We start from the raw sequence: 19,218 nt of genomic DNA, 5'->3' as shown, positions 1-19,218 counted from the left end.
AGGGCTTCCCTGGTGGCTCAGATGGTAAAGAGTCTGCCTACAATGCAGGAGACCCGAGTTTGATCCCTGGGTCGGGAAGATCCTCTGGAGAAGGAAATGGCAACCCACTCCAGTACTCTTGCCTGGAAAATCCCATGGACGGAGGAGCCTGGTAGGCTAGTCTACGAGGTCGAAGAGTTGGACACGACTGAGCGACTTCACTTCACTTTTTCCCTGCATTTGCTACTCACCTAGAGATTCTTCATGGCTTGTTTCTTCAGTTTCTGCTTGAATGTCACCTTATCAGAGAAGTTATCCCTAAAACCCTATTTAAAATAAAAACAAGTCTATACCCCACGATCTCTACCTTTCCACTCCAGTTTTTCTGCATCACATTCAAAACCCTCTGAAACACTGTATATTGATATTTTACTTGTTTGTTTACTGTCTCCCCCAAGCATAATATAACGCCTATGACAGTGCGGACATTTCTCCACTTCTATATCCTTAGGACAGTGCAAGGCAAAGTAGGTCTTCATCAAATATTTATTGAATGAGCTCTGGAATACTGGGCAATCATTAAAAATAATGCTATAAAAAATTTTAACATGATAGAAGAAACTGATTAAGTAGAAAGAGCATTTTATCAAAGAATATGTAACCAATGCATCAAAAAGGAAATCACAAGGGAAATTAGATAATATTTTTAACTGAATGTTAACAAAACACTTCAAAAATTGTGGCATTCAGCTAAAGCAATTCTTGGGGGGAAATTTGTAGCCTTAAAATCTTCTATTAGAACATCCAAAAGATTTAAAAATCAAAAGAATATATAAGAATGACCTCCAAATTTTCCATCTAAAACATATATATGAGAAAAATAGCCATCAACATTTTATTCTGGTTATTTCCCATGGTGATATTACAAGTGATTTGCAATTTCTTATATGTGCCTTTCTGTATTTTCCACATTATAGCTTTCTCTAATGAACATATATTATTTTAATAATAAAAACATTTTAAACAACTTTTCTTTGTGCTTTAATTGTAATCACTGGCCTCCTGCACTGCCTGTCTCTTAAAATTCTTGCTCCCCAAAATCCTATGCTTGTGCCTCAATTTGTATCCATCCCTCAGTAATATTAACCACTGTTCAGCTTCATTTATAATATGCAAATTGACAATTTCTCAATTTTTTTTTGTAATGTCCTAAATTGGAGACATATTTCCAAATGCTTAAAAGATGCTTCTAGATAGAAATCCTCAAAATTTAACAAGCCTAAAAGGACTCATTATCATTTCCTATAACTTATTATTTTCTTCTTTATTTTTAATATTGGTTAATGACATCACCACACACCCCAGTTCCCAACTCTATCAGTTCTATCTTAGAGAACTCAAGTGTATAACCAGTTGTAACCCTGACAACTACAATGGCCAGCCCCTAGAAAGGGCTCAATTCACATTTATTAAAGCATACTTGGCATCTACACTATTATAACTTCTTCAAAGTAAACAGTAAATTCAAAAATATGGTTAGAACAGTTGCATGTTTAGCTGGTTAACCTAAGTCTATCATCAGTGTGGGCACACATGATTCCTGCCTCCTGATACTTACACCTTTCTGTCATTCCCTCCCCCTTGAGTATAAGCAGGCCCTGTGACTTGTTTATAACCAATGGAACGCAGCAAGGACCATGGGCTGAGTGTCATTACGTGTACATATTTACATGAGAGTGTAGCACCGGCCCATCTTGCGAGTCTCTCCTTTGCTGGCTTTGAAGAAGCAAGCTGCCAACAGCTTAATAACCATGAAGAAATGAATTGTAGTATTTAATAAGCAGCATAGAAAACTACCTGCAACTGAATACAATCATAACCTAAGCTATTTCTGAACTCTGTTCATACAAAGGGCATGTTTGCTCCAATTTCTAAACACTTCAATAAGTGGAGAACAATTTAATTCATTAGTAACAACAGTCAGTATATACATATAAGTAAAATTAATTAGGAAGTATTTTGCTACATATAGCAGTTCCTATACTTCTTTTTTAATCTATTTACTAATATACCCAATTGTGCAGATACCCAGAATACATAGTAAGTATAACCTTAACACAATTCTTATAAAAACCCACAACTAATTAGTGGTATTGGTAAAGAAAATAAATAAGTGGTTTCCAGGCAAAGTAATCCAATTGGAGAGGACTGGGGGACTTGCTGGAGACACTGCTGCTGCTGCTAAGTCGCTTCAGTCGTGTCCGACTCTGTGCGACCCCGTAGACGGCAGCCCAGCAGGCTCCCCCATCCCTGGGATTCTCCAGGCAAGAACACTGGAGTGGGTTGCCATTTCCCTCTCCAATGCATGAAAGTGAAGAGTGAGAGTGAAGTTGCTCAGTCATGTCCGACTCTTCGTGACCCCATGGACAGCAGCCTATCAGGCTCCTCCGCCCCTGGGATTTTCTAGGCAAGAGTACTGGAGTGGGGTGCCATTGCCTTCTCCGCTGGAGACACTACCTGTTAGTAAAACAACGGAGCATGTACTGGCTTTGCAGTCAGCAAAGCATCAAAAGTACTTAGGTCAGGCAGCTGCTCTCTTATCAGATGGTGCCCACTGCAACACAAACCACTCCCCGCTTCGGCACCTGCTCCATCCTGCAGGCAAGAAAACTTAAAATATTCCCAAAGCAGAAACTTTCATGAGGGAGCACATACTTTAGCATAACAAAGTATCGAGTGTTTAAGGATTATGTGAGATTACAAATGAGAAAAATTAACCACAAGAGTTCTTGATTTCTGGGGGGTGGATGCGGGAGGAGATGGGTGACAGGATGGTGGTTAATTAGTCATTTTTCTGAAGCAGACATTTCTCTTCTACCACCCTGTAAGTTTTCAACTGAATAAAAGAACAGTCAGGAATAGAAAGGAGATTAATCACAATATCCCCAACTCAAACATTCTGGTACTAAATACTGGTAAGTAATAGTGACTGAGCATAATTCAACAGTTAATTAATACAGATAATCTAACACCTTAAAACCCACATCCGTCCTGAAGATTGAGAAGTTGGCCTGCTGCTGCTAAGTCACTTCAGTCGTGTCCGACTCTGTGCGACCCCACAGACGGCAGCCCACCAGGCTCCCCCGTCCCTGAGATTCTCCAGGCAAGAACAGTGGAGTGGGTTGCCATTTCCTTCTCCAATGCAGGAACATGAAAAGTAAAAGTGAAGTCGCTCAGTCGTGTCTGACTCTTATCGACCCCACGGACTGCAGCCTACCAGGCTCCTCCTTCCATGGGATTTTCCAGGCAAGAGTACTGGAGTGGGGTGCCATTGCCTTCTCTGAGAAGTTGGCCTAGAACTACAAATTTTAACATATTCAGTTTTAAGCAATGACAAACTTCTTCAATAAAAGGAAGCAATTGTTCCTAAGTAACAGGAGGCACCTGAATTACAATCACAAACCCAAACTTAAACCAATCAATTAGGAGGTGACCAAAAGCAACCCAGTACCATCAATAAATAGTCTAGATTAATTCATCTCTCTGTCTCACTTCCAGACTCAGAGATACAAGAGGACCCCACATGATTTCTCTAGAAATGATCTCCACTGACTGGCATAATTTTATAGTCCAATTTACCTTCGATATCCTTGCTAGATCATTAAACACTATTTTACCATCCATCATAATTGATGTTACAAACATTAACAACTTGTAGTGAAAAAAATGCAGACATACACTAAAGCCAGGAAAATCCTAAGATACCATCAAGTCTTCAATATTAGACTATTCCCTTAAAGACCTGTTTTTAAACAAAGGTGATTAAACAAAAAAAGGCTTTTGTTCACTGTAAAACTTTTGTTAAACTCAGCACTCTGAAAATAATAAAAAAAGAAACCTACTTGATCTAAAAATTCCTGTATGTTTTATAATCATACTCTGATATACAACTCAGTTCTAAGAAATTCTAGGAAAATTCTGTAAACTGAAATATAAATTAAGTACCTCTCTTCTATTTCTCTAGAGAGAATAAGAGCGAATATAGCCAAAATACATGTCCCAAAGAGAGCAAAACATAAAACCAACACAGAAAACCTCATTTAATTTGGTAATTCATTACGATGGAACTAGTTAACAATTCACCTTACCAGACGTCTAAATTTTTTTTAAGTGATATTGTTTAGATTTTCCTTTTCCATAAGGGAAAGATAATTTTGTATCTGATTAGTACCGTATTTTCCTATTAGGAAACAGTAACAATATAAACATCGATTAAAGTTTTATAAAATTACAGAAATAACTTTCCACTAATTTAGAAATAATCCTTCTCTCAACTTTCAGATGGAGTTCCTTTTTATTTGCCCAAACATCTGCACAATTTCTAACTGAATAAACTACTAAAAAATTAAGTCAACATGGAGTAATAATGAAGTCCAGTTTTAGATTCACGGACTTCCCTGGCAATCCAGACATTATGACTTTGCCTTCCAATGTGGCGGGTGCAGGTTCGATTCCTGGTCAGGGAGTTAAGATCCCACATGCCTTGGGGCCAAAAATTTTAAATGTAAAATAGAAGCAATATGTAACAAACTCAATAAAGAGTTTAAAAATTTTTTTTTTAAAAATAAGATTTATCATCTGGTTCTCTAAATCTCAGGATGATGACAAACAGGGTTCTATTAAGTTTCCCTGATGAGCCCAACTACTGAAATACAGGTAAAAAATCTCATTAAAGCAAACGCTGCTAGAAAGATGCTTTTCCATCAGTTAGAAAGAAGTGTATTCCATCTCCCAGTCTTAAGTAGGATTTACGGTACTGGCACTTTGATCTGTTCGTGTCATTTAGAAAGAACAGGTAATTTCTCTGATTCTCTTCCAAGTTTTCTCAACTAGAGTCCCTCATCTGAACTACCAAACACAAAATTATCCCAGTGACTGTTTTCTCAAATTTCCTAAGAATGATACATGGCTAGAAACATTCCAAATGCACAAGAGAATAGTTAACTAACTGCACACAACAGATACTTTTAAGCCATTGGGGCTCCATTCTCTACAGAGACTTGGTTAGGAAACACTGCCACAGTTCTCAGTGTCACTGTGCTTCCACTTAGGCCCCAATCATGCTAACCCCTAAAATACTAAAAACGGCTAACGTGTACAAATCTAAGAACTCAGAGAAGAAAAAAGATAAATGCTTTACTTAATCCAACTTTCAGCAACTAGATCTTCTCCACCTGCTATTTCACTAAGAATTAATAGCACAGGTGTCAAATATTTGCCCCCACCCCCAGATGAAACACTTTAAACCCATACAGATAAACTTTTTTAAAAGAAAAAAACAGTCCTTTAAAAAAAGTTAAGCCATCAGTATACCAAAGAAGTTACTAATCTGATAAGCCTTTCCCTATTCCCTTTCTTTAGCAAGCTGTTAGACATAACTACATGCAAATTTTAATCTTAAGATAAATACATTTTTTTAGGACCAGCTTAGCCTTTATTCTTGCCACTAATCTCCCGTTCTTAAGAAACTGTCTTTTGTTATTCTTCAGTGTGGTACTACAGGACCTTCAGCTGTGTTAGTTATGAATCACAAATCACAGTACAGTCAGCACTAGTTCTTTTTCTCAAAAAGAAATGTTTTAAGGGCCCCTTAAGAAAAATCAGTATTTTTAGTTACAAAGAAAAAATCATTTTATAACAAGTAATTAAAATAAAGGTGATTAAAGAGTTGTTTTATATTTTGAACATGCAAAGCGGTATTAAAAAGATGGGGGGAAAACTAAACACGTCCCCTCCATTTTTAATTTGTACGAATGTGAATATTGATAGTACAGAACATCAGAGCAATTACATTATTGAACATTTCACTTTACCAACTGCCTGCTCAAATTTCTCACATTTATAAACATGAGTAAAGGAAGCAGAGAAATAGAGAAAATGGTGTTTTCACTATTCACCTGTGCTCAACTGTAACTGTAGGTAATACCATGATGTATAAAGACAGCAATGATATGGAAATGTTTATCTTCTATTGTCTGCATCTCTAACCAGATTTAACTGCTACTCTTCATGAACTGAGAAGGGAGTGTCTTAATTCATTTACCATTAACTGTTCTGAAGCAAAGTAGAAACCATAAAACACAACTGAAGAAGTCGAATTTGCTTTCCTCAGATCAGGGGTACCCCTCCCCCGTTTCTATCAATCCAAAAAGACATACCGTTTTGCTACTAAAATTTCCATTTTTCACAAGGTCTTTCTTGAACCCTAGAGAGCACTGCTTTTCAAAAACACCTGGGCTTTTACTGCATCTTGTAGGCAGAGTTGTAATGATTATTGGTTTCTTTCCTTAAGAAACAGTTCTCAATTTTTTAATGTTCTGTCCAAATTAAGCAGAACTCACATTAATCATTATCTAAAGCAGCAGTTTACTGAGGTTAAAAATATACTTTTTATTAACACATTCACTCAATTAAAGCATACACAGTAGGTGGGACTACTGACACAAGACATGAGAATTACAGCTCTACAGTAAGTTACTCCAAAAGCGATAACTCTCTCCTTTTTCAAACACTCATCTGTTCATTTGAGACTCTGACTTTTGGCCTTTAAAAACCGCTCACCACTCGAGTCACCAGATACAACTACATTTAGCAACGGGTCCCGACTTCCTGCTACTAAAAACCACAAACACCAGCTATTGCGTTTGTTTTTAAAACAATATGTGCTCCCTTCACCTCCGGGAGCAAACAAGGGCTTTCTGTACGAGAAAGCCACGAAGAGGTGAGGGTGCACGCGGTGTTCAAAAACCAAACACTGGGGTCCCGCGGTAGCGGCGCTGCAGGGGTTAAGAGGCGCTCTCTCCCTCTCTCTTTCCCTCCCACCCCAAAGAGGGTGACCCGGCCCGGCCGCACGGCGAACCCCCGGCGCTCGGGCTGAAGGAGAAAAGGAGAAGGGTAAAAATAAGCGCAGCCGCGGCCCACGTGCCGCCTGCGGGAGGCAGAGAGGGAAAGGGCCGTACCTCCAAACATGTGCGGCGAGAGGTGAGCTGGTAAGGAGCCGATCACCAGGCGCGGCCCTCCGGGACCCCCGCTCGCCGGCCGGTCCCTGCCGCCGCTGCTGCCGCCGTCCTCCGGGCTGCTGTGAACCGAGTCCTGCGAGCCGTACGGGCCGCTGCTGCTGTTGGGGATGCTGAAGGTTGACTGCGCCGCCCGGGCCCCCGACGCCACGGTCCCCACGGCCCCGCCGAGGGAGCGGCTGCGCGGGGCCGCCGAGGCCGCCGCGGCGCCGCCGGAGGCGCTGGGCTGGTGCGCGCTGGGCACCTGAGCCGGAAACCTCCCAGCGGCTGCGGCTCGCGCCCCGCCGCCCGCGGTCCCGTTGGCCCCTCCGCTGCTGCTGCTGCTGGAAGGTAAATCTGAGCCCGAGTACGCGCGGGTGCGGCCGTTAGCAGCGGCCGGCCCGCTCTGCTTGGCGCCCATGTCCGCCCTGCCCCGGGCCGGGCCCGCGCACAGTGCCCGGAGCGCCGGGAGGGCGGGAGCGAGCGCGGGAGCGAGAGGGCAGGGCCGAGGCGCGGAGGCCGGCGCAGAAAGAAGCCCGCACGTCCAGGGCCGCCGCCCGGCGCCCCAGGGGGCGGTCGGCGCCCGCCGCGCTCTTCTAAGGGGTGACGAGCGAGATCGACGGCCTGTCTGGGGACGCGGGAGACGAGGAGAGACGGAGAGGAAGGAGGTCCCGGCTCCCGCGGGCGCCGATCGCTGGCTCCGGCGGGAGGGGCGGCTCAGGTGGCTGCGCGGCTGCCGCTGCTTTCGGTTCTGGTGCGCCGCGACGGGCCGCTGCCGCTCTCTGCCGCCGCCGCTGCGCTCTGCGCCCGGGCCCTCGGCACCGCCTCCTCCCGGGCGGCCGCCGCTACCGCCGCCATCCTCCTGCTCCCACGGCGGCTCGCGGGTGAGTGGGAGGTGCCCGCCCAGACTCCGCTGGGGCCACCTTCCCTCCTCCCCCAGCCACCCAGCTGTTATTAACTGAGAAGGAGGAAAAACGGGTGGCGCCGGAGGAGAGGACGCAGGAGGAGAGGGAGGGGCCCCGCGCGCTTCCCGGCAACCGTCACCGCGCTCCCCCAGAGAAGGAGGGGCGGGGGGGTGGGTAGGGTCTGGACCACGAGGTGGGGGTGCTCAGAAGGGAAGGAGGTACTGCGGCCCTCGCACCGGAAGGCGGAGGAGCAGCGCGGCCCCAGGGTGCGCCCGAACCCGTGTGTTTGGGTCGCGCGCGTTGACCCCGCCCCCGTCCCCTGGCGCCGCCCGGCGGATTGGCTCCCACCGGCCTGGCCCCGCCTCCCCCCTCGCTGCGGCCTTCCCGCTCCCGCCCTGTCTCGCCTAGGTGCCTTGGTGGGGTAGGTGCTGCCACCCGCGGATTCGGTGATGGACAGGTCTCTGGCCCCGCCCTCCCCTGCAGGGCGCGCCCCCTCTCCACCGCGGGGCCTGCGCTGATTGGAGGGACGGAGCTCCTCCGGACGCCAACCAGAAGGCGGCCCCTCCTCCTGCACGTGGCCCTCGGACGCTGGACCTGACGGTGGGTAGTCTTCACCTTTTTACAGCTGGGGCTGGGTGTGTTTCGGTCCTGTGTCCCTAGCCATTGCGTTTGAGTGGGTGTCGACCTTCCTCCTTGATGTTACTCCGAGTGCGTCTTTTAAATAAAGCAGAAGCTCACCAGTCTGATAATAAAAGACTGAAAACAAAAGAAAGAACCTAGGAGGCTGAAGGCAACTTGATCTGAATTAGATCTATCCCATTTAAACACTCCGACTGTGGAGAAAGCAGAGTTGATAGAACTAAAGATAATCCAACATGATCTTCAGCTGTAGAGCAAAAACTGCGGCACAGAGACAGCTGCAACCGATTCATAAGACCTGGGGTCTAGGTCTGGGACCAAAACTAAGTGTAATAAGCAATCATTTTACCTTTGTGGACTTTAGTTTCCTTACCTGGGATGTTTGTATCAAATCTCCACAGCACCTGCTGCTTTAAAACCCTGTAATTTCGCTAAAATGTCAATTACTACTAGGTTGGTGCAAATGCAATTGCGGTTTTTGCGTTGTTTAAATTTTCCATTTGATATTGGAATACATTCTTAAGTATGATTGTGCTGTACATCATTTTAATGCACATTTCTTGCTTTATGTTTTTGGCTGACCTATTGTTTTTATTTATTTCAACTATGGAAATGATGTTAGAGAAAAAGCAAATTCAAGAGATTTTCCTACTCAAGTTTGCAGAGACAACTCACAACAACACATTTGGCCCAGGAGCTGCTTACAAATGTACAGTGCAGTGGTGGTTGAAGAAGTTTTGCAGACTAGATAAAAGCCTGAAGATAAACATAGTGGCTGCCCATGGAAAGCTGAGAATAACCAATTGAGAGGCTTACAACTACATGAGAAGTTGCCCAAGAACTGAACATCAGACATTCTATAGTTGCTCAGCATTTGAAGCAAATTTGAAAGGTGAAATGCTCGAGAAGTGGGTGCATCATGAGCTGACCAATAATGAAAAAAAATCATCGTTTTGAAGGGTCATCTTCTCTTTTTCTACATTAGGTTCTTCTCTTATTCTCTATCAGATTGTGATATGTGACAAAAAGTGGATTTTATATGAGAACCAGTGATGACCAGTTCAGTGGCTGGACCGAGAAGAAGCTTCAAAGCACTTCCCAAAGCCAAACGTGCACCCAAAAAAGGTTACGGTCACTGATTGGTGGTCTGTTGTCCATCTGATCCACTACAGCTTTGTGAATCCCAGCCAAACCAACACATCTGAGAAGTATGTTCATCAAATCAATGAGATGCACCAAAAGCTGCAACACTTGCAGCTGGCATTGATCAACAGAAAGGGCCCAGTTCTCCTTGACAACACCTGACTGCACATCACACAACCAACGCTTCAAAAGCTGAACAGATGGGCTATGAAGTTTTGCATCATCCACCATATTCACCTGACCTCTCATCAACCAACTACCACTTCTCAACCATCTCGACAACTTTTTGCAGGGAAAATGCTTCCAGAGCCAGCAGAAGGCAGGAAATGCTTTCCAAGAGTTCATCAAATCCCTAAGTATTGATTTCGATACTACAGGGATAAACAAACTTATTTCTTGTTGGCAAAAATGTGTTGATTATAATGGTTCCTATTTTAAATAATAAAGATGGGCTTGACCCCAGGTATGATGATTTAAAATTCACGGTGTGAAACTGCAATTATATTTGCATCAACCTTCCAGAAAAATATCTATTTCTGCTTTATTGACTATGCCAAAGCCTTTGACTGTGGATCGCAATAAACTGTGGAAAATTCTGAAAGAGATGGGAATACCAGACCACCTGACATGCCTCTTGAGAAACCTATATGCAGGTCAGGAAGCAACACTTAGAAGTGGACATGGAACAACAGACTGGTTCCAAATAGGAAAAGGAGTACGTCAAGGCTGTATATTGTCACTGTGCTTATTTAACTTATACACAGAGTACATCATGAGAAACGCTGGACTGGAAGAAGCACAAGCTAGAATCAAGATTGCTGGGAGAAATATCAATAACCTCAGATATGCAGATGACACCACCCTTATGGCAGAAAGTGAAGAGGAACTAAAAAGCCTCTTGATGAAAGTGAAAGAGGAGTGTGAAAAAGTTGGCTTAAAGCTCAACATCCAGAAAACAAAGATCATGGCATCTGGTCCCATCACCTCATGGGAAATAGATGGGGAAACAGTGGAAACAGTGTCAGACTTTATTTTGGGGGGCTCCAAAGTCACTGCAGATGGTGACTGCAGCCATGAAATTAAAAGACGCTTACTCTTTGGAAGGAAAGTTATGACCAACCTAGATAGCATATTAAAAAGCAGAGACATTACTTTGCCAACAAAGGTCCATCTAGTCAAGGCTATGGTTTTTCCAGTGGTCATGTATGGATGTGAGAGTTGGACTGTAAAGAAAGCTGAGCGCCGAAGAATTGATGCTTTTGAACTGCAGTATTGGAGAAGACTCTTGAGAGTCCCTTTGGACTGCAAGGAGATCCAACCAGTCCATTCTAAAGGAGATCAGTCCTGGGATTTCTTTGGAAGGACTAATGTTGAAGCTGAAACTCCAATACTTTGGCCACCTCGTGTGAAGAGTTGACTCATTGGAAAAGACTCTGATGCTGGGCAGGATTGGGGGCAGGAGGAGAAGGGGATGACAGAGGATGAGGAGGATGAGATGGCTGGATGGCATCACCAACTCGATGGACATGAGTTTGAGTGAACTCCAGGAGTTGGTGATGGACAGGGAGGCCTGGCATGCTGCAATTCATGGGGTCGCAAAGAGTCGGACATGACTGAGCGACTGAACTGAACTGAATAAAATTCTTCTCACTCCAGTCCAAACTGTAATGTGGTATTTTGGTGGCAAAGCATGGTCTAGATACCCAGTGGACACCCTGCTGTGACCCTTCGAACTTTAAAATGCCTAAAAGTGTTCTCTATGTGAAAATAATAGTAACTGGTATTTTTTTGTACAAACTGCAGAAATACTTTGTCTTTTTTCTCATACTTGTAATGAGTAATTTATGTAATGATTATCACTTTGAAGTATGAGAATCAAGTTTTTAAACAGAACAGAAGACTATATGTATAGATATTGATGTACTCTGTGTGTGTGTGTGTGTGTGTGTGTGTATATATGCTGCTAACTTACTTCAGTCGTGTCTGACTCTGTGCGACCCCATAGACGGCAGCCCACCAGGCTCCCCCGTCCCTGGGATTCTCCAGGCAAGAACACTGGAGTGGATTGCCATTTCCTTCTCCAATGCATGAAAGTGAAAAGTGAGAGTGAAGTCGCTTAGTTGTGTCTGACCCTCAGCAACCCCGTGGACTGTAGCCTTCCAGGCTCCTCCATCCATGGGATTGTCCAGGCAAGAGTACTGGAGTGGGGTGCCATTGCCTTCTCAATATATATATATATATATATATATATATATATATATATATAAAACTCAGTTCAGTTCAATTCAGTCGCGTCCAACTCTTTGTGACCCCATGAATCGCAGCACGCCAGGCCTCCTTGTCCATCACCAACTCCTGGAGTTCAATCTTGAGCTACTCAAAATTCTTTCATCTTGGGTATGAGCTTAATGAAACCAACGTTTACTTCAGTTCAGTCACTTAGTCGTGTCCGACTCTGCAACCCCATGGACTGCCACATGTCAGGCTTCCCTTTCCATCACCAACTCCCGGAGCTTGCTCAAACTCATGTCCATCAAGTCATTGATGCCATCCAACCATCTCATCCTCTGTCGTCCCTTTCTTCTTCTGCCTTCAATCCTTCTCAGCATCAGAGTCTTCCAATGAGTCAGTTCTTTGCATCAGGTAGCCAAAGGATTGGAGCTTCAGCTTCAGCATCAGTCCTTCCAATGAATATTCAGGACTGATTTTCTTTAGAATGGACTGGTTTGATCTCCTTGTAGTCCAAGAGTCTCAAGAGTCTTCTCCAATACCACAGTTCAAAAGCATCAATTCTTCAGCACTCAGCTTTCTTTACGGTCCAACTTTCACATGCATACATGACTACTGAAAAAATCATACCTTTGACTAGACCTTTGTCAGCAAAGTAATGTCTCTGCTGTCTAGGTTGGTCATAGCTTTTCTTCCAAGGAGCAAGTGTCTTTTAATTTCATGGCTTCAGTCACCATCTGCAGTGATTTGGGAGCCCAGAAAAATACAGTCAGCCACTGTTTCCACTGTTTCCCCATCTATTTGCCATGAAGTGATGGGACCAGATACCATGATCTTAGTTTTCTGAATGTTGAGCTTTAAGCCAACTTTTTCACTCTCCTTTTTCACTTTCATCAAGAGGCTCTTCAGTTCCTCTTTGCTTTCTGCCATAAAAGTGGTATTATCTGCATATCTGAGGTTATTAATATTTCTCCAGGCAATCTTGATTTCAGCTTCTGTTTCTTCAAGCCCAGCATTTCTCATGATGTACTCAGCATATAGGTTAAGCAGGGTGACAACATACAGCCTTGACGTACTCCTTTCCCAATTTGGAACCAGTCTGTTGTTCCATGTCTGGTTCTAACTGTTGCTTCTTGACCTGCATACAGATTTCTCAGGAGACAGGTAAGTTAGTCTGGTATTCCCATCTCTTTAAGAATTTAACATTTACTTGGTAAGCAAAAATAAAGTTTGAAAGGTCAAAGTCGTGACCAGAATGATAAGCTCTAATTTAAGCAAGCAATCTAGTTATTCAATCCAATTTAAGTTTTATTGAATGAGGCCTTTGGTGGGAAACTCTGGTTCAACAGGAATTTATACCAATATGGCAAGAACTTATTGTTAATAGAGAAAAATAACAAATTATGACTTTCAAAGGGAATAAAAGACTTTTACAGGTCTCTGAGGAACTAACAACTGATAAAGAGTTTCACACTCATCATTGTACATTTTATCATATATAAAATTTTATGTGTCATTATACATTATGCATTTTAAAAGTTTCGATAGCTATAATATGGAGCAAACCCCATTCATTAGTTAAAACTGTTAAATGAAAAGATTTAACCCTATGATTCTTGCTCATATCCAAATTTACATATATTTTGCTTCAACACAGCCAAACCTATACTTTTAAATCATTTTTACTCAGATGTTAATTACACCTAAAAAGTACTCAATATTTATTCATTTATTCCTACCTAGAAAAAACATCTCCTTATAGTGCCAGGTTTCCAGTGTTCATACCACTTACAACACCTGGAATTTTTTATTTGTTTGATTGTTTATGTCCATTCCTCACAAGATTGTAAATTCCATGAGGGCATGGAAAGTGTCATTTTCTGTCTCACCATTGCAATGCTTGGCACACAGTAACCTTCAGGTAGGTATTTGTTGAATAAATGAATAGTGAGAAGGCCGTTTACAAACTGAACATACAGGGTAAAAATTAGGGTTGTAATGATTATTCATTCTGCTTCATAAGTGTGTGTTTTGTGTTACTTAGTGCCAGGAAGAGCATCTTAATCAGGGCAGGCTAAGCCACAAAATGGAAACAAGCCCCTTGACCTCAGGTTCATGATGCAATGAAAGCACATTACAAGTTCACTTGGTAAACCCACTCAGCTCCCTCCAAATAGTTTCCCACGTAAGTGGCAATCCTGAGTGTCTCTTCTCCAAGTGGTGACTCAGGGACCCAGGTTCTTATCTTGTGGCTAAGCAGACCCCTGGTCCCCTCACTAGATCCTGTGCCACCCAAAGAAAAAGGACAGATATAGGAAGAAGTTTTGGCCAAGACTAGAAGATTTTACATCCCCCTTCCCACTCTCCATGTTGGCAGAAATCAGTCACATGGTCTAACCTACCTGCAAAGGGGTCAGAAAATGTGGATTTGTGTGTGTGCCCAGGAAGGGAAGGAAATAATTTTGGCAAGCACATAGCAAACATATTTTTGCCCCACAAGAACAACTGTCTGGCCATCAAACATCTAAGCTAAGTATGAAATCTTAGTAACACTTTAATCTTTACAATAAAAATTAAGTTACATGAAAAATTTCAAGTGGCAGCTATTGTTTTTAAGCCATCAAAATGTAAAGAAAAAAGTTTTGTGTCTGTATGGGTCAGCTAAATTCCTTCTGCTTTACATTGTGTGTCTAGAAATACCATCCAGCACAACTGTTCATTTAGTCATTTGGGTCAGTGATCCTCAAAGTATGGTGCCCAAATCAGTAGTATCTGCATCACCTGGAAGTTTGTCAGAAAGGCAATTTTCAGACCCCACCCTCCCCCCACACCCCAGAAGTACTAAATCAAAAAGTGTGTGAACAAGCTCTTGAAGGGATTCTGAGGCATGCTAATATTTAAGAACCACTTATCTCAATAACCATTAATTAACCAGAATAAACTATCATGTTGAAATGTGGTCATCATTTTGATTAAACACCCTCTCCATATGGATGTCACTTGTCACTCTACTCTTAACCCCATCATCACAGGCTAACTTGAGTATTCTCACTCAACACAAGTTAATATTCCCTTCACATAACAGATCTTGTTAGAGTTATTACTCATCTTCTTGCTGTCATTAAACAGTACTGTCCAGCATCTAACACAGTACCTGGGACCTGTGATGGTACAATAAGTGATCTATGAATGAATAAATGAAGGAGTGAATGAATATTTCAGCTTAAATGATGGTTTCCTGAAGGTTACACATGACCTTATTTCATACTTATCCTCCTTGATGGGCTTCCCAGGCGGTGCTAGTGGTAAAGAACCTGCCTGCCAATGCAAGAGACAAAAGAGCCTTGCGTTCGATCCCTGAATCAGGAAGATCCCCTGGAGGAGGGTATGGCAACCCACTCCAGTATTCTTGCCTGGAGAATCCCATGGACAGAGGAGCCTGGAGGGCTGCAGTTCATATGGTCACAAAGAGTCAGACATGACTGAAGCAACTGAGCACACATGCACGAATCCCCCTTGATAGCTCCCTTGTGGTCGATTCCCCTTCTATTTTCTCTCTGGGTGGGACTTATTTCTTTCCCCTCAAGGATCCTGGAATTATGAAACTTTGGCCTGCTCTGTTTTGTTTTTTTTTTTTCCCTTGGCCCTCTTCCCTCTCTCCTCTGTCTCTCTCCAAACAGGGATGCACATTAAGCTGTCAGTGTGTTTTATTGTCAACCAAACAGTTCTGACTTCGTTTAAAATTTGTAGCTTCTTTATTCTACCCTACCCTTTCTTCAACATTTAAAAGTGCTGCTTCATCCAAATCAGTACACTTGTACAGAACTGAACAAAGCCTTATGCAATCATACCCATGCTACATGGGATACACTCCAGTTTCTGGTCTGTTCCATTTCACTTTTGTAAAATGCTGGTTACTGCCTGATAAATTGATTTTATAGCCCACTCATGGGTTGTAATCTGTGGTTTGACAAATGATGGTCTAAAGCAGTGCTTTACAAACTTCAGTGCATGAGAGAATCAACTGGAGACCTCGCTAAAACAGACTGCTGGGCCCCACCTTCAATGATTCTCCTTTCTTAGATCAGGATCGGACATTGAGAATGTGCTTTCTCACAAGCAGCCCAGTGATGCTGATGCCATGGGACCTCAGAACATCCTTGGAGAAGCACTCGTCTCAAGGACACTCTCCTGTACTGAATCAGAGCTGTTGTTTTAATGTCTCAGTGACTCTTCAAGAGACCAAAGCCCCAGCTCTTTAAAATTGTGTGAAGCTTTCTCATGCTCTGTTTTTCTTTCTCCTGACAGGTTTAAATGATGATATTTGATCAAAGACTTTTGGGGTTCACAATTAGTTTGTACTGTTAAAGTACTTCCTGTTGACAAAACTGGTGACCAGAAACCCACACTGGAACAAATAAAGCAGCTGTGAACTTAGTAAAAATACCTGACCGAGCAGTTTGCTGTTATCTAGTTTGAATTCCAGTCAGAGCACGTCTCTTTCCTTTTGCACTTACTCTTTTTGTGTGTGCTTCTCTTTCCTCTCTTGCCCACTCTTTTAAAGTTATGACGGGTCAGACCTTTGACATACAGCAGATCTGTACCGGGCAGAAGACCTGTCACGCCCATTTATCTGCTCAGTCAGGCCACAGCCTCCCCACCAGGCTTTCCTACAGCCAGCACCAGCCCTACATCGTTTGCTAAAGTCTCCGCCATCCCACTTTCCTCTTACTATAGTATTTAAAAGGGCATGATTTTGCCTTTTCTTTCTTTTTTTTTGGTATTATATACTATCTGGTCTCCTTACCAAACTATAGGACTATAGGTATAATTGTATGTGCGCACTCAGTCGTGTCTGACTCTTTGCAACCCTGTAGACTATAGCCCACCAGTCTCCTCTGTCCACGGGATTCTCCAGGCAAGAATACTGGAGTGGGTTGCCATTTCCTTCTCCAGGGGAGCTTTCCAATCCAGGGATCAAACCCGCATCTCTTGCATCTCCTGCATTGCATACGGATTCTTTACTCTAACCAGGGAAGCCATAGGTATAATTACCTATCTTTAAATAGGCCTTTTTCCTATTCTTATGTTTCATTTTTTACATAAATGAGGCATCTAAACATTAAAATTTATCCTAATCCATCCTACAAAAGACTTGAGTGGTAATTAGAAACTTATATCTTAATAAAACTGAAGTCAGTTGAGAGGAATATTTAGGACTCGTGTTGTTGGGTAATTTTTCATAGGACATCAATAATTTAGATAATGTCTTTAATACACTTTTTTGGGGGATCACAAGTAAGCCAAATTCTTCCATCCCTTTACTTTCATTGATTCTTTAATCAATCATGCCTGTCTTCCAAAAGATGGAGCCATCATGGTAGGATCCTAAGCCACACCATGAAGTGGATAAGCTCAGGCCAGCATTAGGCACTGGCTTTGCCTAGCTTTGGCTATGGGATTTAGGACAAGCCACTTCACCTGGCTAAACCTGTTTCCTCTGTAAAATGCAAATGATCATAATACCCATCGCACAGAGCAGTTGTGAGTCTCAAAAGACTCAGTCTCTACTGGAAAACACTTTGAAATTTGTTAATAGATGCACACATTTTAATCTCAATGTGATTGTCCCTAGCAGGTTGTAATAATTTGCATTACTTCTAGCAAGTTATGATATTATTCAGTTTAATATATATTAGTACTGACTGGGATTGATTTTACCACTTTGTATAATTTGAATACATTATTGGCACAATTTATTGGTAGTAATTGTTTAGTAGTAATTTACTAATAAGTATGTCTATCACTACTCTAATTTTGATGACAATATGACATAATGGCAAATCTAATTGTCATAAGATGGATGAATATGTATGCATGTATATATATAAAATTTGAAAAGAAATTGTCATTAAGAGACCAGGGACTAGTTATTTGAAATATATCTAAAGCTTTAAAAACAAAAAATCTCTTGAGTCTACAAGATAATTAAATCACGCTTTCACTAAGGAGACTTCAGCATCCTAAACAGGACTAAACATGTTGTGACAGCATTTCATGTTAATCAGTGGCCAGATCCCTAAGCTATGTCAAACACAGATTCTGAAATCATTTTCCTTTCCCAAAACAGCTTGAGATACCATGTCAGCAACTACTAATAAAATAACTTAGTACTTGCTTATCAAAATGATATGGAATATCAATAAGTGTAAATGTTTATATTATGCTGTCTTCTCAATCCACCTTGGATTGCAAACAATATATTTTTTCCAATATTTAAAACCCATCATACAAAACAACCACAACACATGATGATTTTCCTCCCTTATGAAGAAATCCTCAGCTTCCCCACACTGTTTTAAATTTAAAAGGAATCCCCGCTCTGAGAGGCATACTGTTGAAAAAATTTAAGATTTAGTGGAAAGGTGTGTCATGAGGTTAGTACCAAGGGGTGTTTCCCTGCCTCCAGAAGTGAAGAATAGCTTGGCTTGGAGAAAAAATAGCTCTCTGCTACATAATGCATGTGGGCTCTTATCCAGTGCATATACACTCGCCCCCCTGCTTCCTGTCACTTGCTGAAATCGCTATGGTTATACATCAATGATTAAATAGTATTATAAGACATTTTCCCTAACCATCTCCTCCCCTAGACCGAAAAGTAGCCAAAAGCCCCAATGAAAGCAAGCCCCTTATTTTAAGCCTAGATTGCATAAGCCTCCCAAATACAGAACTCTGTTTCTGTTTTATTTTTAACTCCCTACAGTGCCTGCTTCTGAGACACTCTGCACACAAAAGACATTAGTATCCGCCGTGGATCATGACAGGCAGCCGTGACAGTACCTGTCCTGAATCTGTCCTGATTTACCAGGCTGTCATCACCGCATTAAGTTTGCATGTGTCCCATTTACCATCTTCTATGCTTTTCAGCCAGGAAGTCCATATCTCGGGTGACCAGTTCCCTTTGGGTAGCTGTTGATTGATGTATGCCACCAGGTTAGGGCAGGTTGGAAGTAGTAAACTCATAATTGCTGGATGATCTATCCTTGGCAACCAGAGAGAAAACAGAGTAATAAGAGCTACTGTTCAACTTGCCCCACCCTCTGTTTCCCAGAAACTAGCTGGGCTCTGGCTGCACTCTCAGGATACAGGTCTAAACCAGGTAGGTTTTGGAACATAGCCCTGAACTAGGTTGTCCTTGATTCATGGAAACTGCAGAATACCTTGGGACCTGCGCTGGAGATGTCTTCATTCTTTAAGCAAAAGGTGAC

General features: G+C 42.5%; 1 protein-coding gene and 1 long non-coding RNA gene across 3 annotated transcripts in view; one reads left to right on the top strand and one right to left on the bottom strand.

Annotated features, from left to right (window-relative positions):
• Nucleotides 1-7,600, bottom strand: part of ZNRF2 (zinc and ring finger 2) — a 108,032-nt gene extending 100,432 nt beyond the window's left edge. For both annotated transcript variants that reach the window (XR_011463997.1, XM_005901411.3), the window contains exon 1: nucleotides 6,999-7,600. Coding sequence is in view for 1 of the 2 variants with exons in the window: in XM_005901411.3 (XP_005901473.2) it covers nucleotides 6,999-7,455 (457 nt within the window). In the remaining variant the exon portion in view is untranslated. The remainder of the gene's footprint in view (nucleotides 1-6,998) is intronic.
• Nucleotides 7,251-8,539, top strand: LOC138987617 (uncharacterized). The gene is made up of 2 exons (XR_011463998.1): nucleotides 7,251-7,385; nucleotides 8,348-8,539. It is a non-coding gene; the product is annotated as an uncharacterized lncRNA (long non-coding RNA).
• The last annotated feature ends 10,679 nt before the right edge of the window (nucleotides 8,540-19,218 follow it).

The sequence above is a fragment of the Bos mutus genome, chromosome 4 (assembly GCF_027580195.1).
Source record: "Bos mutus isolate GX-2022 chromosome 4, NWIPB_WYAK_1.1, whole genome shotgun sequence".
NCBI classification, from domain to species: Eukaryota; Metazoa; Chordata; class Mammalia; order Artiodactyla; family Bovidae; genus Bos; species Bos mutus.
The sequence above is the reverse complement of the archived record's forward strand: the minus strand, read 5'-3'. Positions and strand labels throughout refer to the sequence as shown.